The sequence below is a fragment of the Oryctolagus cuniculus genome, chromosome 12, assembly GCF_051225735.1.
Source record: "Oryctolagus cuniculus isolate XC-2025 breed Fujian yellow rabbit chromosome 12, ASM5122573v1, whole genome shotgun sequence".
NCBI lineage: Eukaryota > Metazoa > Chordata > Mammalia > Lagomorpha > Leporidae > Oryctolagus > Oryctolagus cuniculus.
The window spans coordinates 86,865,969-86,887,654 of NC_142878.1; the positions used below are offsets into that span (position 1 = coordinate 86,865,969).

A 21,686-nucleotide genomic window follows, 5' to 3' on the forward strand; every position below is an offset into this window, starting at 1 on the left:
GTGCCAGATTCTGTCCCGGTTGCTCCCCTTCCACTCCAGCTCTCTGCTGTGGCCCAGGAGTGCAGTGGAGGATGGCCCAGGTCCTTGGGCCCTGCACCCACATAAGAGATCAGGAGGAAGCACCTGGCTCCTGGCTTTGGATCGGCATAGCGCCGGTCACAGCGTGCTGGCCGTAGCGGCCACTTGGGGGGTGAACCAACGGAAAAAGGAAGACCTTTCTCTCTGTCTCTCTCTCTCTCTGTCCACACTGCCTGTCAAAAAAAAAAAAAAAAAAAAAAGGAATATTCAAAATATCAACCCCTTATTGGCTATATTTCTGATACAAAGACTGATTACATTGCTAATGTGATTCCTACCAAAAACTAAACACTGGGTGAGGACATTCGACAAGAAATAATCCCCCTCCATCCATTCTTAAAAACATCTGTCCTACCCTACCATATCTAATTTTTTGCCTGGATGGACTCTAAATCACCTCCGGATGATATTCCAAGCTCAGGTGCTTGGACCCTGCCACCAACCCTGCCACCCAGACGGAGCTCCTGGCTTCTGGCTTCAGCCTGGCTCAGCCCCGACTGTTGCAGGCATTTGAGAGTGAACCAGCAGATGGAAGACTCGTATTCTCTCTCTCTCTCTCTCTCTCTCTCGCTCTCGCTCTCGCTCTCGCTCTTTTTCTTTCTTTCCTTCTTTCTCCCCCCCTCTCTTTCAATTGCTCTGCATTTCAAGTAGGTGAAATACATAAATAAACATAAAAAATACATATGCTGCTGTATTTTCTTTGCTAGGGAAAAGACATTCTCTAATGTGACCTCTCATGGGAAAGAGGTATCTATGATTTTGTAATCATTTTAAAAATTTTAATTTAAAAATTACAAATGAGTTACAAAATTAGTGCCAAGTTCATGTATATCCTTCACCCTGCCTTCATTTATGTCAACATCTTACATAATGATAGAACATCTATATAAAACAATTTTTGAAAAGTCTTTTCACACTTTTTAAAGAACCTGTAGTATAAAGACTAAAAGACAAAATACTTAAAACTCCTTAGGATGAGAAAGGAAGGAGCTCCAGTTTCAGGTCAGCCCCCTCAGCCGCCTCCCTCGGCCTCAGCCATGGCGGGTAGTAGTGGCACTGGGGTGGCAGGGGTGGCCGCAGCGGTGAATCTGAATGCAGTGAGGGAGACCATGGATGTTCTGCTTGAGATTTCAAGAATTTTGAATACTGGCTTAGATATGGAAACACTGTCTGTGTGTGGCTTTGTGAACAAGGAATTACCCATAAGCTTTATCATTAGTTAATAAGGAGCTTTGTGAGGCTGCTGAAGCACTTAAGACTGCTGAAAATATGACAAGCCGACTTTCTGGAGAAATCCTGATGAGATATGTCAAGCTCTGCAAGAAGACTTGAATACTGCATTGTAGTCAAAAATGAACAGCAAAATTATTGCGTGCAATGGTGTAGGAAAATTTCCCTTTTTAAAGAATTATAAAACCTGGCTTTATAAATCAATGGAAAGTAGCTTACAGAAAGAACTATGAGATGTGTTTACATCTCATCTCATTCACTTTTTTAAACTATCCTAACGCTTGGCCATTGTAATGTTCATATTTATGTATTCCTTATTTATAGCTCTGATAAGCTTTAATTTTCTAAGCAGTCTATCAGATATACATAGCTGCTGTGCCTGATTGTAGTGGAATCCATCAGTAGGGATGTGTAGTAGTTATGACTTATTGACATTTCTATTATAAATTTTGATTTTGAATTGCTTATGTGAATAATTGGATTTATGTTGTATTGAGCTAAAAGTTGACAGGATTTCAGCCACTATTTGTGACTTTTGATTTAGAATCATTATGTATATCAGAATCTTGTTTTTTAAAATAAGAGCATGGAAAACATTTCTTGTAATCTGCTCTTTAACAATACTTACTTTTTAAAACAGTTTTTGAGCAGATAATAGTGTGAACAGACCGTTTTTGTATTGATTGACAAAATTTTTAGAAACAGGTTTTAAAAATAATACTGCATAGCTTAGTATTATTTATAGTTTGAATCATTTAACTCTAATGAGAATTTTAGTTAAGAATTTTTTTTCTAGATTTTAGCCATAAATGAAGTTATCCTATAAATTATGGTCTAAAAAAAAAACTATATGAAGCAAAATATAGCCAGCATGCAAAATTCCTTTTTACTTTTATTGCATAAAAGTAATTGGAATGTTTACTGAATAAATCTTGAGTGGTTATTTAATAGATCACTAGGTGGGTGGCATGTTTCAACAGATATTTAATACTTTCAGAAGATTAAAGATTTCTAGTCATTAAATAGAAAACTAATCAAGTGTTCTTCATCAGGAGTTACACATATTACTTCCTAAAATCATTTTGTGTCATTATTTTTACCCTTAAAGTTTTTTTTTAATTCAACAGCAAGCTGTACTCTTCTTTTATTTAGATTTTATTTATTTATTTGACTGCTAGAGTTACAGACAGTGAGAGGGAGAGACAGAAAGGTCTCCCATTTGCTGGCTCATGCCCCTAATGGCCTCACAACAGCCACAACTACGCCGATCTGAAACCATGAGCCAGGAGCCCCTTCCAGGTCTCCCACGTAGGTGCAGGGGCCCAAGAACCTGGGCCATTCTCCACTGCTTTTCCAGGCCACAGCAGAGAGTTGGATTGGAAGAGGAGTAGCCGGGACTAGAACCAGCGTCCATATGAGATGTCAGTGCCGCAGGCAGAGGATTAACCTACTGCACTACAGTGCCGGCCCCTACCCTTAAAATTTTAACCAATGAAAGTGATTATTCAAAAGTGAATTTTAAGAAATTTATCATTGTGTTGGTTCTGTTCCTGTAACAGAATTTCAAAAGTTTTTTGCAAGACTTAATACAATTGAATCTGATTTTATCGTTTCCCAAATTTTATATTTTGTTAGATACCATTTAAATGATAGTACAAGCATTCACCCTTTGTTACCTTTTTTCTGTTGTTCAGACAAGCTGAAATGGATTTAATAAGACTTCATAATTAAACAGCAACTTTCTCTTAATGTAGGCATTTGACTATTTTAACTTTTTAAATGCATAGCATCTTTATCAATTACACTGAATGGTCTGTCATTGACAGAACAGTTTGGGAGACAATAAGAACTTGTGAGAAATCATTTGATTGATAATAAACACTATCAAAGAGAACACCTTTGTCCTACTCAAAAATTTGTATATACTTCTAGGCTGTAAGAATTGATAGTTTTATTATGACTTTGTAGATTAAGTTCTTCATGTGTGAAATAATAGTAGGAAAATGTATTGAGGAATTATATTCACAGAGGAATTCTTTAAGGTGTCACAAATCTTAAATGTAAACATATTTTAATGCATACTTAAGATTTAAAAAACTGAGCAAAATTATGATACAATTGCAGTGTTGTACATGTTGTCAGAGACAAAAATAAAACCATTTTGGTGATACTGGAAAAAAAAAAACTACTTAGGATTCTACTCACCTTCCATTGATAGCACCCTGAAGTAACTCCAGTTGATGCCAATCCATAACCTTTTCCTCCACTGCCATGAGTTAAAATCTGCCCACTTTCCACCAGGCAACACTGAGCTTTCTCTGGATCAAAAGATACTTCCTGTATAGGAAGATTCTCATCTTCTTCTTCCAGCTCTCCTTGCTTCTACCAGAAAAGGGGCTGAATCAGCATTTTTGGAATAACCTAGATCTCAGGTAATATGTATCCTGAGGCTTCTTGGTTTTATTTCCCAAGTATTTGCTAAGTAACTACTATGTATCAGCTACTGTGCAAGAAAAACAGAAACACAATGATAAACAGGGCAAGATTCTTACCCATAAAAACTTATAATTCAATTAGGGGATAAAAAGACAGATACATAATGCCAGTATTACAGCAAGATAAATAAAGTTACATGATAGGTATAGCAGAAACAAAAGTCCAAGTGTCTAATCATGCTTAAGAAGCACAAACTAAGCATTTTAAAAAGAGGGTGACTTCTGAGGTGATTTCTGAATGATGACAAGGTATTAAGGAATTTGTCAAAGAAGAGAAACTGCACACACCAAGGTGTGGAGTTGCAATAGTGCTTTAAAGCAGGTGCTAATACATAAGTGTCTAGAAAATCAGAATACCAGAAAGTGAGCACAGAAAGAAAAGAAGGAATACAATTATGGAAGGCCTTGAAAATCACATTAAGTCAGAACTTATTTATTATTTATTTTTTTTATTTATTTGACAGGTAGAGCTATAGACAGTGAGAGAGAGACAGAGAGAAAGGTCCTCCTTCCATTGGTTCACCACTCCCCAAATGGCTGCTATGGCCGGCGATGCGCCGATCTGAAGCCAGGAGGCAGGTGCTTCTTCCTGGTCTCCCGTGCGGGTGCAGGGACCCAAGCACTTGGGCCATCCTCCACTGCCCTCCTAGGCCACACAGAGTGCTGGACTGGAAGAGGAGCAACCAGGACTAGAACCCAGTGCCCATATGGAATGCCGGTGTCACAGGTGGAGGATTAACCAAGTGAGCCACGGTGCCAGCCCCCAAGTCAGAACTTTTTATAATTTACACAGGGGATCTGTGGCCAGATTTGCATTTTGTAAATATCATTTTACTACAGGTATAAAGGACGACAACAGAGAGGCTAATCAGGAGATTGCTAGAGTTCAGGTAAGAATTCATTCACTCACTTACTCATTCATTCATTCAAGGAGCATTTATCAAGCATCTTTGCCCTGCCAGGTACTCTGACACATCCTCTATAATTAGCAGTGATGGGTAAGATCTCTGCTGTCACAGAATTTGTATCTTGGAAGATGGGGACAGAAATTAAATAAATAAAAAACACAGGTAATAAGTGGCATACTGAAATGAAATCAGGTGTTATGACAAACTATGTGACAACTGCTCTAGATTGGTTAGGGAAGAACTCTCTGAAGAAATAATAATTAAGTTGAGGCCTGAATAAGAAGTCTCTGAGAGCAGCACGGTTTTCATGCAGTTGCTTAGTTTCCCGTTTGGGAAACCTGCATCTGGTATCAGAGGCCTGGTTTGAGTTCTAGCTACTCTACTTCCAATCTAGCTTTCTGCTAATGTGTGAGGCAGCTTGAGTACCTGGGCCCCTGCCACCCACGTGAGGGGCCCAAATGGAGTTCGAGGATCCTGGCTTTGGCTTGGCCTAGCCCTGGCTGTTGCAGGCATTTTAGTGAGTGAACCAGTGGATGGAAGACATGCTAGTTTCTCTTTCTCTCCCTCTCTTGTGTATATTCTGCCTTTCAAATAAAATAAAAATAAATAACAAAAATTAAAAAGAAGTCTCTGAGACACAAACTTACAGAGGACAGGCAGCTTAAAGCCCTAATAATAGGAAACAAGCTTGGCGTGTCTGAGAAACATAAAGAAGTCAAGTTGTTCAGAAAAATACGTTGAGCAAAGGGGAGGGGACAAGGAGCTCTAAGTTTTATCCCAAGAAATATGGAAACCAATGGAATGTATTTTAAGCAAGGAACAAATGTACTCTGATTTATAATATTAAAAAATCACTTTGGATCCTGTGGAGAGTGAACTACTGTGGGTAATGATGAAAGCTAAGACACCAGACAGGAGGCTATTATATAGTCTAGACCAGAGACAAAAATGGCTTAGAATAAATACAGGAGAAAAAGGGGAAAGCAAATTCAAGTTAAGTTTTACAGAGGAGCCAGGAGAACTTGGAGATTGTACAGATGAAGAAAATGGAGGATGACAGAAGAATCAAGAATGACTCCTGAGCTTTTTGCTTGAGTAACTAACCAGGAGGGAATCAGTCTGAAAAATACGCATACCAGAAAAGGACTGGGGTTGATAGCTGAGAAAAAAGAAGCAATGTTGGGACTAAGCCTCAGGATACTCCAACACTGGGACTGAATAGGAGAGGAAGAACTGACACAGAAGTATGAGAAGTACCACTGTACCTAAGGAGGACAAAAACTAGAAGTGTGTAACCACGAAAACTGAAAGGTTTAGGGTAAATGAATGGATGGATTCAAGGAGTGAAACCAATAGAGCCTAGTGACAACATGGATAGAGACTTAGGACAGTCTAGAATTCTCAAAACCTTGGTTTTGAAAAATGAGGTAAATGGTGGTGCTGGCAATCAAAAGTGGGATAGGAAGAAAAGGAGAAAGATTTAGGAGGCAGACATTCAGATTAGCATTTCAGTTTGGAAGTGGTCATGAGTAAGGATGCTGGAATTCTGAGGAATACCAACATTTTGGGATGGAAGCAAGGTGAAAGTGGTACCAAAGAACTGTTTCTGGAGGGAACTGAGGAATGGTAGAAGGGACACAGAAATCCAGGAGAGAGTAATACTTTGAAAACAACAGAAGACTGCAGTTTCCAAAGGTCAAGTAAGATGAGGACAAAAAAGTGTACACTGTATTTAGCAATGAACACCTTTGTCATTTAATTTCAGTGGAACATAAACAGTTGGGCTGAAAGTCTAACAAGCAAGAAATGACTGTAGATTAATCACTCTTAAGAAGCTTGGTAGTAAAGGACAAGAGAGGTGGCTTCCTGCATTCAGAATGTGATTCGGGAAGGCGGGAATGTAACCAGGGAAAGGAACCACTGCAGGGGGTACAAAATGCAGACACAGAAGGTGGGACAACTGATAGAACAAGATCCTTCAGAGCAGCAGGCATCCATAGGCAGGTGACGGATATTCACTTGTGCTGTCTTTAAAATATCTTCTTGGAAGAATCACTTACCTGTAGTTTTATTTCTTGTTCTTTTTCCTTTATCTGAATAGCATGTTTGGCCTGAGCAATCGGAGTCTCCCACATACAATCCGACAGAAGGGAAAATAAGCGTTCGACAACCTGTTTTATTGAAGGAAAAAGAATGATGAAATTTGTGAAGAGCAATTTTAACTATTTTTAGAAAAGATATATCATGTACTATTAAGTCATCTGTGAAGCTTGATTACACCAGTGTCCAAGAGCTACTTTTGGTGGTTCTGAGTTAAACATGTTTGTTCAGGAGATCATTAACCCACTAGAAAATGGATTCAGGGCTGGTGCTGTGGCATAGTGGGTAAAGCCGCCACCTGCAATGCTAGCATCCCATATGGGCGCCAGTTCAAGTCCTGGCTGCTCCACTTCCAATCCAGCTCTCTGTTGTGGCCTGGGAAAGCCGTGGAAGATGGCACAAGTGCTTGGGCACCTGCATCAGCATGGGAGATCCGGAGGAAGCTCCTGGCTCCTGGCTTCAGATTGGCACAGCTCTGGCCGTTGCAGCCAACTGGGGAGTAAGCCAGTGGATGGATGACTCTCTCTCTCCTCTCCTTCTCTCTCTGTGTAACTCTGACTTTTAAATAAATAAATAAATCTTTTAAAAAAGAAGAAAGAAAGAAAATGGATTCCATTGCCCTCATGCCCCTTACTAAACAGACCTTTGATAGGGCCATTCAACTACATATGTTTCTCTCCCCTCTACAGACCCACATATAGTAAGGAATTTCTCATATTTCTTTTCCTTTTGACCTTGCAAGTCCCTTATCCCTCTACTTGATACAACCCATAACTTAATTTTTCTTTCTCCTTCCTTGAAGAGGAATAAAGAAAATAATCTCAAAAGTGGAAGTTACGTTACTAAGTGACACATTCACCACTGAAAAGACTGCAAGCTTAGCTTCTGAGTGAATCATACTGCAGATGTGGAAAACATCTTCTAATAACTTTAAAAATAGAAACCTGGGCCATCTGATCATCTTCTACACCAGATTCACAAGCTGGTAGCACAGCTTCAAGGACATGAAGTGCAAGGAGCCTTGTTCTTAAGTTACCAACTAGAGGAATACCTGGGGGGAAAAAGACATTTTCTTTTTATCAATGTGACTTAAATTCAAAGTGAAAATGAGCTTCTTTCAAAAAAATCTCTGAGGCCGCTAAGCATGGATAATTGGAATGGACTTCATTTCAGCTTATTTTCATAATTCTGGACCCATCTTGTATCCACTAATGCATATGAATATTCATATTTATGCCTCAGTTTCTATATGATGGGAAAAACACTATAATAAATGTGCCAGGTACTATGCAGTACATCTCACAAACACTAACTCTGTTGAGCCTCATAAACTTTAGCAGCAGCCCTACTTTACTGATAAGAAAAATAAAGCTCAGAGAAATTAAATAACTAGACCAAAATCACACAGCTTACTAGAGGTAGAATTTTTAAACAGGTCTGCTAATTTCTAAAACTCATGCTTATTCTACCCTCTCATGGCTGATCCCCAGAGCATGCCCTGGCTGTCTCACAGGGATTGTTATGGGTAATGGGGAATAGGAAGTTTGTACTTTGTTAAAGGAAGCAAAGACAGGACAGAATACTAATGAATAAATATACACTCTTTTTTATATACATAGCTAAAATAAAACCAATTGAAAATAGATGAATATCTGATGTTTGTTATCTTCGAAGTACTTAATATTACATAAATCCCATCTTATTAAAGGAAAGACAGCTGTTATAAGTCATACTAGCTAAGAAAAACTGTTAGAGTATATTGAGAATATAAACACACAAAATAATACACACCGTGGAGGATTATATTATGTTTTAGCATACTTAAAATAGACTTGAGGTAATAGAAAAGTTCTGGAACTGTTGTTCAGTGTTGACAGCTGAATAACATCGTAAACATGCTTAATGTCACTGAACTGTGTATGTAAATGGTTAAAATGGTAAATTGTATGTTATGTCCATTTTACCACAATTTTTAAAAAACTGACTAGAAGAGGACTGATGGTACGTTATGTAAACACACACTAGATTTTTAGGCCAAAAACCAGATATTAAGCTTATTACTGAGAACTGTCATAGTTAACACACAATCAGAACTCACAAGGCAAATCACATCATAATAATAGGGAATGGATAAATTCAGATCTATATCTTGATAATTCAAGTACTGAGGGCAAATCTGGTGCTAAATAATCACACCAAACAGGATGTTCTCTGTTTTTAATCTATACTATAATGTGAACAAACAGAATCACTATATCTAACTAAATCCATGATCTTCTCCAGTGCTACTTTTCTATTATTAATTTTTCTGTCAATTTCATACATATAAATTTCTTTGAATCAAATAAGCACTCAGAAAACAAGAAAGAAAAGCCTTGAAACCAAAGTCAAATGTCCAACATTGGTTAAGTCTGACATCATCTTAATAAAATAGGAGAGATATGTAAAAATGCTCTAAAACAAAGGCAATGGACACATACCTGAAGAACACTTCTGAGATGCTATATTTAGAAGCACCTCTGTCCACTTTGGGGAAGCCATTTTTGACTGAATTGCTTTTGAAGACACAACTCTGCGAAGAAAAACTAAAAAATCCCCTAAATGGAGTTCGGCTGCATGTTGTTTCCTGAGAGCAGCTGAGGAGTAAAAAAACAAGTTTATGTTACAACTGGAAGCCAGCAGGAAATAACTTACACACAGGTTGCAGTGAACACAAATCTATTCACCTCTAGATGGTCAATTAGCTACTGACTAGAAAACCTAAAGAACAGAAAGAGAAAGGGCCAAAAAACAAAGCCAAACTTGAAACATCTTTTATGTCTCTATAGTAAAATAGTGTGCATACTTATTTTGTGCATTTTAAAAATTGCTATTTAAAAAAAAGCAGTGGTTCCCTACCCAAGTCTAGGGTTCTACTGAATAGAATTTTGAGAGGCTGGTGCAGTGGCTCACTTGGCTAATCCTCCACCTGTGGCACTGGCACTCCAGATTCTAGTCCCTGTTGGGGCGCCGGGTACTAGTCCCGGTTGCTCTTCTTCCAGTCCAGCTCTCCTCTGTGGCCTGGGAGGGCAGTGGAGGACAACCCAAGTGCTTGGGTCCCTGCACCTGCATGGGAGACCAGGAGGAAGCACCTGGCTCCTGACCATTAGGGGAGTGAACCAACAGAAAGAAGACCTTTCTCTCTGTCTCTAACTCTACCTGTCAAATTAAAAAAAAAATTTTTTTTTGAGGAAGACAGTCTGTGAACTTACAATTGTATGGAAAATTGTACATGCGTGTATATTTGCTAGGAAGAAAGTTCATGACTTTTATCACATTTTCAAAAAATTCATGAACTCCCTTCACCAAATAAATTAAGAATCACATCTCTTGGGCCAGCACTGTGGCACAACAGGTTAACCTACCTCCTGCAATACCACGATCTCATATGAGCACCACACGGCCCTCTCTCAAGGACAACCCAAGGAAGATGAATGACACTAAGTGTGTTGTTACACATGCCCAGATTCAGCTACAGAACTGTTTCTCTCTACTGCACATGGAAGGATCTAGTTTTTTCAGAGACCAATAGGCTAAGAAGTATCTTTGCAACTTCTTCCCTATCATTCATATATTTAGAACTTAGCTCAGATTGGTGAACTGTTAAATTCACTGACCCTGTACCTACACTGGATCTCAAGAAAGTAGAAAGCGGCATGAAAACTTTATTTTCATTTTATTATGCCTTGTGAATCTCCCTAAGCCCTTCCTATAAGGACCAGATTCTGTATATAAACAAGGAAAAAGAGCTTGCCCCTGGTTTAATGTCTAAAACTGAAAGATTATATCTTAGTCAGGCTCATCTATCTTCTTAAAAGTCTGACTTAAGAGATTTGGATATTTCTTCTGAGCTTTTTGTAATATGCTCTAATTACTCATTTACCAGTCTGCTTCCCCATTGCTATATAGAATGGTCTCTGAGGGCAGGGACAATGCTTTATCATTCTGTATTCCTGGGGTGTTTCCTCTGTCTACCTGTCAATAAGAATATTAATATTTAAAAGTATCTTACTGAATTTTTATTATTTCAATATTAACATTCACTAAACTTTCACTATGTGCTTTCACTATGTACTGCTCAAAGTGTTTTACATGGATTAATTATTTAATCCTCACAATGATCTCTGCAGGTTGGTTCTATTATTACCCTTAGTATATTGGGGCACAGAATGGTTAAGTAACTTGCCCTCTTCCTTTATATATCTAATTCAGAAAGGACTTAAGGGCTCCCAGAGTTTATTACGCTAATGGGACAAGGTAAGTTCACAATCTTTTTTGAATAAATGACTAACCTAAGTCCTTTATTCTTTAATTATGTAAAAGATATATGTAGCAGTTATGCTATTCAGAAATACAGTGCTCACTATAAAGTCATTAGGAAATGATAGTACAGCAACCAAGAATTATGCTAACTAAGTATAATGAAGACTTCTGTTAGTGACTAGAGAACATAATAGCCTAGGAAGAAGCTGAGCTCCTCTAATTATAATCCAGGTCCCAAAGATCAGAACCCTTGGTTCTGGGGGAACATGCAGGCCAGGGCTATGGTTTCAGTCAGTTTGTCAGGACCAAATGCTAAGAAAACATCCAAACCTCACATAGGTAATACAGCTTGAAGGAAATCAGTCACCCAAAATCTAGGTCCTAGAGCTCAAACATCCAAGGAGAGACTGAACCTACAAAATAGGTAGTGTGGTCATAGCACTAGTGTTAATAAAGGAAAGGAGGTTTGGTCACAGCTCATCCAAAATATATTTGGAGAGAAAAGGTGTTTATAAATTAAAAAAAAAATCCTTTCATGTCTCACAACAGTCTACATTCTAATCATATACACACAATGGGGAATCATTAAATGCTCTGTGAGTAACTAACAGAGAAAAGAAGGTTATGATACCTCTGAAATCTTTCTTCTCAGTTTCTCCACTGGAGTCTGCTTTTTTCATTTCTTCTTCCCCATCTTCTTCCCCTTCTCCAAAGGAGGCTATAAGTAGTACACCAGTTTGGGACAACAAATTCTTCAACTGACTACAGAGTAGATCCAATAGGGATTGAACTACCTTGGGACTCAGTTTATCAGCATAAGTCCTATGTGAAATAAGAAGGAAAAGATAAACAGTAAAAATATAAAAGGGCTAACATTATGCTCAAATACACACAGTAAATTAGAGGGAAATGGAGATTATTAAAATGAGGAAAGATGGGGTCCCATATAGTTCAACCAAAACATTCATAATACTTACCCCGTAGTGATGGCTAAAATCTGGAGCAACCTTGTACTGGCCACTTTCAAAGCTGTGCTAAGCTGAGAAACACCTGTCTTTGGCAACAATTGCAGGGGCTGTCCTAACATGGTGTCTGTGCCACATAACTGTGACAGAACATTTAGGAGACCAGTGGAAATTGCCAAAGAAACATCCACTGGTTGATAATGAACACTCAGGGCGAAAACTGTAACCAAAAGGAGACGTTGCTGGGCTTCTAAGGAAAAAGAGACAGAGACAGTTCAGAATCTTCTTTGAGGTTACAAAAACATTTACTAAAATGAATTAATTTCCAAAATATAAATAGTAATATGGAACATAACTACATTTTCAAGTATTTATTCTTTATCTGCAAATTTATCTAACCATAAATGCAAAATATAGAATGTCACTATCAACCGAAACATCAGGCCAAAATGTAGCCTGCATCCTACATGTGCTGGGATAGTCACTCACCAATGTGATGTTTGTTTGCTTGCAAGGCTCTCTCTAGCGTGGCAGATAACTGTTGATAAATCTTATGCACAGCCACCTGGATTTCAATCTGAATATTTCGCTTAGCTGCTCTGATCCCATCCTGAATTATACAGAAAGATTTATTTTTTAGATTAGCAGCAATTATACTTTCTCACAAAAAGAAGCAATAAAATTTTGTCCTTGGTCTATGCTAAAGCCCTATGGTGGTTTTTACTTATTTACTGTGTATCAGTAGATACTAGTATGAAAGCTTAATTTAAATGCTTAATAATTCTTGATTGTATATAATCTCTCTCCTTCATTACAAAATAATCTTTCCTCTCTAAATACAGAAGCCATAAAGAGCTTTTTCTTTAATGAATGAAGAAAAACCATAAAATGATCAAATCTAAAATGTAAATTCTTAAAACCTATCCTCCCAAATTCTAATTCCCATTCAGAGTTATCTAATCTGGCTAAGGATTAATAACGCTGAACCAGCAAGGGTTCTAAAAGTACAATAGTACCACAGCTCACCCAGTCCTAACCATACTACTTAGGAAACTAGACCAATGAGATATCTTACTAAATAATTTAAAAGCTTTTATATTTCTAAATCTCAATCATAAATATCAAAGAGTTTCATGTCATGATACTGGCTTTGTAAAAGGAGAGTTAAAATTTGAATATATGAAAGGTGTCATCTACCTGATAGTGATGCAAACGGCCACTCTCTCCTTTGGTTCCTGAGTGTCCAACAGTGCCTAAACCAAAACACCCTGCTAGAAACTGCAGTCTCACAGATGTGAGCAGTGTGGATGACTGGAAGCCTGATCCTGACCTGCTTCCTGCCAGTGAGATGCTTCCTTTTTCCTCCATTCCAGACAACAGAACAAGGATCTGGTGAAGTGCCTCTAAACGAAGCTTGAGGGAAGAAAACACATTTTAGATTTCTTCACTGAATTCAAAGAAACTCTGTGTATCACAGATAACATATTACTTAGCACAAAGAAAATTCTGACATTTCCTAGGAATCTACTGTTAAGATAAACATTTTATTATTATTTTATCAAGATATCTCTAAAACCTGTATTAGCACTCTCATAGAGTTAAAAGAGGCAGCAAGGGAGCCAGCGCTGTGGCATAGCAGGTAAAGCCACCGCCTGCAGTGCTGGCATCCCATATGGGCGCTGGTTTGAGTCCCAGCTGTTCTACTTCTGATCCAGCTCTCTGCTATGGTCTGAGAAAGCAGTAGAAGATGGCTCAAGTCCTTGGGCCCCTGCACCTGCATGGGAGACCAGGAAGAAGCTCCTGGCTCCTGGCTCCAGATCAGTACATCTCTGGCTGTTGCAGGCATCTGGGGAGTGAATCAATGGATGGAGGACCTACTGTCTCTCTCTCTCTCTGCCTCTGCCTCTCTGTAACTCTTTCAAATAAAACAAATGAATCTTTAAAAAAAGAAAAAAAAAAGAGGCTGCAAGGTACAATGGGAAAACTAGTATATCTGGATGTAGTAGACATGGTTTCAAGGCCAGACTATTCTACTTTCTGTGTGACTGTGGGAAAGTCATTTAACTTTTTAAGTCTCAATTTCTTTGTGTGCAAAATGAGAACAACAGTACTTTACCCTAACCTATTTACAGGAAAGATTTGTGAAAGTTTCACAACCATAAGGTGGTATTATTACTACTTCCTTTATTCATAAAAAGGCTATGTATAAAATGAATACTCTTTAGCACAAGCATTAGAAGAACTAATGCAAACCCTGGAAGGTAACAGAATATGGCTCAAGTAGTTGGGTCACCGTCACTCAGTGGGAGACCCAGAATCAGTTCCAGGCTCCTATCTTCGGCCTGGTTCAGTCCTGTCTTGCTACGGGCATCTGAGAAGTGAAACAGCAGACAGAAGATTGATGTTCTCTCATTCATTCATAATCTCTCTCTGTCTCTGTCTCTCTCAGTAGGCAATTAGCCTAGTGGATAAGATGCCTACCCACACTGGAGTGCCTGTTAGATTACTGGTTCTAGCTCCTGACTCCAGCTTTCTGCCAATGCAGATCCTGGAAGGCAGTAGTGCTGGCTCAGGTAATTGGGCTCCTGCCACTCACACAGCAGATCTGGATTGCATGCTTGACTTCCACCTTTAGCCCATATCATTAAATCCCAGCAGCTGAAGGTTACTGGGGAGTGAATCAGTGGATGGGAGCTGTCTCTCTCTGCCTCTATAATAAAAACACTTAAAAAAAAAAAAAAGTGGGGCCAGCACTGTGATGTAGCGGGTAAAGCCCCCACCTGCAGTGCTGCATCCCATATGGGTGCTGGTTTGAGTCCTGGCTGTTCCACTTCCAATCCAGCTCTCTGTTATGGCCTGTGGAAGCAGTAGAGGATGGCCCAAGTCCTTGGGTCCCTGCATCTGCGTGGGAGACCCAGAAGAAGCTCTTGGCTCCTGGCTCCTGGATTCAGATCACTGTAGCTCCGGCCATTGCAGCCATGTGCGGAGTGAACTTGTGGATGGAAGATCTCTCTCTCTCTGCCTCTGTCTTTGCATCTGCCTCTCTGTAACTCTGCCTTTCAAATAAATTAATAATTTTTTTTTAAACAAAGTATCAGAAGTACTTGTAAATGGCTTTCTCTGTGGTTCTCTAACTTTGTACCTCTCTTTCCTAGGAGGATACTACCCATCACTGCAGTTGATCAGCATATCCATCTTCTTAAAGAAAAGTTCTGATTTTTAAATAGCTTTATATCTACAGAAGAGTTATAAAGATGCTATGAAAGAGTTCCAATACACCTGTCCCCTAACTTCCTCTAATGTTAATGTCTTCTGTATCTATGACACATTTACCAAAACTAAGAAATTTTTTTTTCAAAACTAAGAAATTAACATTGGCTCAATACCATTAACAAAAAGCCACAAACTTTTTAAAAAGAAACCCTTTTTTGCTCCAGGATACAATCCTGAATACCACATTGTATTAGGTTGTCATGTCTTTTGAGTCCCCATCAGTTTGTGACAGTTCCTCAATCTTTATTTTTCAAGATTTTGACACTTTGGAAGAGCTATTCTTCTATTAAATAGAATGTCCCTAAATTTGGTTTTGCCTAATTTTTTTTCTTAAGCCTAAACAGGAGTTACAGATTTGGATGAAAAATACCATTAAGTTAAAGTATTCTCATTGTATAGTATCAAGGACTCATGATATCAGCATGACTTATTACTGGTGATGCTAATCCTGGTCACTAAGCTAAGGTGATATCTGTCAGGTTTCTGCAATATTAAGTCACTATTCCTTCCTTTCCTGCACTCTATATGTTAGAAGCAAGTCACTAAGCCTAACCCACCCTTATGGGAGGAGAATTACTTTACCTCTTAAAGGAATAACCTACGTACATGTCAAAACCACAGTAACTAATACTTGGGAGGAGATGATTTGAGGTTATACAACATTCTGCGCTTGACATTCATCAGTGGGTCTTACCTGTAGCAACTATTACTGTGGGGTTCTAGGCTAAGCTAGGTATACAGTTTATACTGAATTACATGCATCAAAAATGGAAACAGTTTCACTCCAGCTTCCAGGAGCAAGGGGAGATTTATTATTAAGGTATCTTGCTCTAAAAGAGGACAATTTAAAAATGCACTTCTTCCCATTAAGATACCCACATCCCCTATCAAAATACCTGGGTTCAACATCCAGATCTGTCACCCACATAGGCGACCTGGATTGAGTTCCCTGTTCCCAGTGTCGGCCCCAGCCCTGTGGGCTTTTGGAGAGTGAACCAGTGGTTGGGAGTGTTTCTTTATCTGTCCCTTTGTCTCTCATATTATTATTTTTTTTAAATGTTTAATGTGCTTTTTCCAAGTTTGAATAAGATATGCTGTTCTGGTTAATAAAGTAATGTCAAAAAACTTAGGTGGATGAAAGGAATAGAAGAAAGGGAGCTCTTTCCATTATTGTACATTTAGTGGTTCAGCTTCAAGTTTCTCACAAAGAATAAACATCAAAGACTTACTTCTGCTCTTAACTGCTGCTGTTCCATTGCAATGATGGATGCCTGGGGACTCGTAGACATACTTTCCTCTGGCTCTTTAAAACCGGGGGCATTCCCCACATCTCCACTCACAAAGCTTACAACATTTTCAATCAAAGTGTGAACTCCCAAAGACTTTGTAAGATCAAAATCAGACTCAAAGGAGTAAGAAGAGTTACACAGCCAGTCTCTGCTGTATTTCAGGCGAGTCCAAGAGTCACTCAGGGATTCCAACTGACTGTGCACAGGACCTATATACAAACAGAACAAACGTGCCTCAATGGTAAGGAAGCAGGACACACACTCTTGAAATCAGATGAGAGCTGAGCGCTGCTACCATACCAACCGGTGAGAAATGGATACTCATGTTTGAATACATGCATGCATTAAGTGAATCTGAGCAAAATGCTTTGGTAAAACAAACAAACAAAACAAAAACTAGAGCAATGAAGGAAAATAAAGGGAAAGGCCTGTTACATGTACCAGTGTCTTTGTAAGCGCTTTAGCAACACACTGCTGAAGACAAAGAAAGGCAGAAGCTGCTCTCAAAATGCTTAGCTTAAAATGCTCTGCAGTATTAAACCAGATTATCATTTACAAACAAAAAGGAACTAGGCACTTGGGACACTGCTGGTAGGACCTACTGAAAACAAAAAGATTTCATCTGATTTAACATTATCATTGAAAAAGGTAAGTTAAGACTGCACAAAGTGTCTACATATCTGCAATGAAACATTATCAAAAAATGAATATAGAAGGGCAAGTAAACTTACACAAAAAGGAGACACAAAAATCACCCTTTGGGTTTCATTAATATAAGGAACACATTCACTGTCATGTGCATATTTACTGCAAGTTGTTTAACTCCTATATAGAGGAAGCAAAGTTTCACAAACAAGAATATGTGAGATTTACTGTAAAGTGACACATAAAATTACTAAGTGGCATCACAATAGTTGCTAAATGGGTTTTTAGTTTCCTTGGCCAGTATTTTTAAGCTAAAATCTTTATATTATGTTGTAATATAATATAATATATGTAATATGTTATATATTAACACATTTGACTACAGGAGCAACTGTCCAACTCATATTAACTTTAAATAAATACAGATACATTCAATTCTTGTAGTTTTGTCTTTAATTGATCTCAGGTACATAAATTTGATTAATTATAATCTTTGGTTCAATGAAATAGTCTCATCATTGATTCACCAATGGCCCACTTTTATATTTATATGTTTATTTATAACACATACATGTGAACAAACCTGACAATATAACTTGAATTCATCTACTTGTCCTGCCTCCAATCCATCTCTTCCTGTCTCCTCCTATCTAAGGTTTTATTATCTTGAAGTCTGGGTTTATCACTCTCCAGCTTTTACAGCTATTAAATATTGTTTTATACATGTTCCTAAGATGAATACTATTTAGTATTAGTTGTTTTTGATTTACTAATCAAACAGTATCATCTAAGTAATCTTTTTGGATATACTTTTTATTTAATATAACATTGCTAATATTCATCCACATTACAATGTGTAGCCATGGTTTATTTGTTTGTTGTACAATATCCTATCACGTGAATACACTAAAATTCTCTATTAGGGATACATTAAGGTACCCAATAAAATATCCACAAAAAATTATATACTGTTATATAAATGGATGGGAAACTTTAGGAAGGTAATGACTTTAACACTTCTGTCCACAGAGAAGATGAACACAATATTAAATATTTTATTGTTAAACTACTACACATTGGTGTTGCTTAAACCCTATGACTTCAAAACCAGACACTGAGAATCATTACAAGGGCCTCATATTATTAAGTAACTATGAAATAACCTATATGCATCCTAGTAAAAAATTTAGAATGATATACATGGTTTATCTGCATTCCATGTTTCAGCAAGAATTCTTCAGATAAAAAAGTTTAATTTTCAGTGTTATTGAATTAAAAAATAAAAACCAACTGAAAATTTCCCCCAATACTCTAGCTGACTATTCTTTCATATAACGTAGAAAAGTATTTAAAAATAATATCACAGGTGCATAATGTATTAAAGTTAAAATATTTAAAGAACAAAGCAGAGGCTTATTGTTTTAAAAAGATACAAAATATTTTTCATTTCATTAAGCTTCTAAAATTCAGAATCCAAATTTAGCCTTATTTTAAAAATGATTGAACACTGTTTCAATAATAAAACTGTAGAATAAAAGATTCTTCTGTTTTCCAATACTTATAAATTACTCTTCAAAATGAAAATAAAATGTGCAATGAGCTAGTATTAGAACCACAGAAGTAAGAGATTTTAAATATCACCTAGTCCAATTTTCTCAACTGAGGAGAAAGAAGCTCAAAGGAATTTATTTGTCAAATTAATAATACAATTGATTAATTTTATGGAAGTAATCATATATTCCTATTACTAACCAACCCACAAATCTGTGACCCAATGGAAATTTCAATTGCCTGCCTATATAAAGGTTCAGTCATGAATCTGCCAAGAATGTACTGCCTTCATACATACAAATATTCTAGGGAAGGCTAGTCAAGCCCCATACTAAATCTTCTCTGCACTTAAAGTGGGAGGCATCAAACTGTTTTCTATGAAGTGTTATACATAGCATATATTTTAGGCTTTTCAGGCCATAAGGTATCCGTCACAACTATTAACTCTGCCCTGATAGTGTGAAAGCAGCCAGGCAATATATAAATAAATAAATGCAGCTACATTTCAATAAAACTCAATATACAAAACAAGCAGCAGGCAAGACTTGGCCTGCAAGCTGAACTTTGCCAATTTCTAATTTCAAAGATGAAATTTACTAGATGTATCACCCAAATAAAATTTTTTTAAGATTTATTTAATTTATTTGAAAGGCAGAGTTTCAGAGACAGAGGGAGAGACAGATCCTTCATCTGCTGGTTCACTCCCTGAATGGCCACAATGGCTGGGGCTGGACCAGACTGGAGCCAAGAGCGTGGGACTCTTCCATCTGGTTCTCCCATAAGGGTAGCAGGGGCCCAGGCACTTGGGCCATCTTCCATTGCTTTCCCAGGCATATTAGCAAGGAGCTGGATCAGAAATAGAATAGCTGGGACTCAAACTGATGCCCAAAGGGGCTACAGGCGTTGCAGGGGGCAGCCTAATTTACTGTACCACAACACTGGCCCTCTAAACAAACTTGAATAAAATATAAGAAAGAACAAAGGTAGGCATTTGACATGGCAGTTAAAATACTGCTTGGGTTAGAGTCTCAGGTCCCATCATGGCTTCCTACTAATGTGTACTCTGGGAGGCAGCAGGTGATGGTTCAAGTGCTTGCGTCTCTACCACTCACGTGGGAGACCTGGATTAAGCTCCTGGCTACTGGCCTTAGACAAGGCTCAGCCCCACTGGTGAAGGCATTTGAGCAGTGAACCAATAAATGGGAACTCTATCTTTGCTTCTCTGCTTTTAAATATTTACTAGATAATTTTTCTTAAAAAAAGAAAACAATGAAGGCACTATACGCAAGTATTTGGATCAACAAATAAAATAATTTGGGCCAAAGTATTTAGTCTGCCATCAAAAATACTTGGAGCATGAAATTTTATAGTAGAAATGGAAGATGAAAACTTTAATTTAAAAAATTATAATAATTCAATAACTTCAGTTTCACTTGGTATTGTTTTCTCTCAATACAGAAAATCTTGTATCTAAAAAGCGTATCAAAAGCTTCTTCATAGTAACTGAGACTAAGCCCAATTCTTATTTAATAAGAATTCAGTTACCTACTATATAAAGAAAATATAAAATCCAATAAGACAGTTTTGAGACTGTTTACTTGTCCTTACAACTCTGGTTCTTAAATGGAATTTTCAAAATGAACATGGCAGAGCTGCAATACATACTTTATAAACCATAAAATATGTAGGCAAGCTAAAAGGGAAAAAAATTAAACATGCCATCATGTACTTGCTTGAAGCTCTTCTTTTTTCTGGGGCTCAACTGGCCAAAAAGGAGTAAATACACTACCACACAAGAATCAGAAGACAAAAGGAGAAATTTGATACAGGAGACAACATTTACATTTGTTTTTCTTTATATAATCTACTTTGAAATGCATAGATAAATAGCATTTCACCCGTACATGTTATACCATAATATACACATGTTGATAAATGTTCACAGTATTAATGTTAGCAGTAAAACCCTAACATATAAAGACCTGGAGTTAGGGGGAGGAATAAAATCATATTTTTAATTACTAAGATCCCTGATGTTGCTTCCTAAATTATTGCTTTGACAGCCTACCATATTTAACCATATCATGTTCAACTTAAGAAAATTTGAACAAAATGTCTGCAGGAGTATTGTCATTGTCATTCTGTGAAAAACCAACTCAGTTCTGCACAATCACAGCAAATCTCTGAAGTGCTCATCAGTATGCTAACATATTTTGACAGTTTTTATCCAGAATTATAACAGTATGTTATGAAAACTAAATATGTTCATATTTGTGAAGTGCTTAGAACCACAACTGGCATATACTAAGCAGTTTGTAAGTGTTTAATAAATGCAAATTTCATATTGTCTCTGAGATACTAAGCACAAGAAATCCTGGTTTCATCTGCCTCTTTTTAAAGTAATTTATGACACATTTTTGGTTTTAGAATTTAGCTTTGATGTCTCTGAAAAGCAGAGCAAGGTGGCTGAGCTAAAGGGACTTGCCTACAGGACTCTGCCCTTTTCTACCAAATGTGCTTGCTTGGACTAAGGGCTGGATCAACTATGAAACAGTAACTGAAGTGGGAGAGAAAAAGGAGCAATCATGGTTCAAGAGCATGAATCTTACTATCCTCAAACCCAAACACTGAGATTATAGGCAATAAATCCTTGAAAGGAAGAGTCTCTAGAGGTATGACAACAGTAGCTGAAATCATGTGTACACCATTAGTTGTAACTTATACATCCCTTTAATTTCAGCCAACAGAATATAATTAAACATTGTTATTTTTCTCCTATTCCTCTTATCAGCTGTTTAGGAACTTAGGACCATTAATAATGCAATAATGCATTATTAATAATATTATTCC

The 21,686-nt window shown here is 37.6% G+C and overlaps 1 protein-coding gene and 1 pseudogene across 9 annotated transcripts in view; one reads left to right on the plus strand and one right to left on the minus strand.

Annotated features, from left to right (window-relative positions):
* HERC1 (HECT and RLD domain containing E3 ubiquitin protein ligase family member 1) overlaps nucleotides 1–21,686 on the minus strand; it is a 224,691-nt gene that overhangs the window by 78,907 nt on the left and 124,098 nt on the right. For 5 of the 9 annotated variants that reach the window (XR_016218234.1, XR_016218233.1, XR_016218232.1 and 2 more), the window contains exons 26-34: nucleotides 16,581–16,849; nucleotides 13,276–13,491; nucleotides 12,568–12,688; nucleotides 12,091–12,328; nucleotides 11,745–11,935; nucleotides 9,292–9,447; nucleotides 7,756–7,862; nucleotides 6,772–6,882; nucleotides 3,514–3,690 (exon numbers count right to left, since the gene is read on the minus strand). Coding sequence is in view for 1 of the 9 variants with exons in the window: in XM_089310529.1 (XP_089166655.1) it covers nucleotides 3,514–3,690; nucleotides 6,772–6,882; nucleotides 7,756–7,862; nucleotides 9,292–9,447; nucleotides 11,745–11,935; nucleotides 12,091–12,328; nucleotides 12,568–12,688; nucleotides 13,276–13,491; nucleotides 16,581–16,849; nucleotides 20,556–20,621 (1,652 nt within the window). In the remaining 8 variants the exon portion in view is untranslated. Of the gene's footprint in view, nucleotides 1–3,513; nucleotides 3,691–6,771; nucleotides 6,883–7,755; nucleotides 7,863–9,291; nucleotides 9,448–11,744; nucleotides 11,936–12,090; nucleotides 12,329–12,567; nucleotides 12,689–13,275; nucleotides 13,492–16,580; nucleotides 16,850–20,555; nucleotides 20,622–21,686 lie in introns of all 9 variants that reach the window. The other 4 variants (XR_016218239.1, XR_016218238.1, XR_016218236.1 and 1 more) reach the window with 2 other exon arrangements.
* Nucleotides 936–1,440, plus strand: LOC103351203 (mitotic-spindle organizing protein 1 pseudogene; annotated as a pseudogene).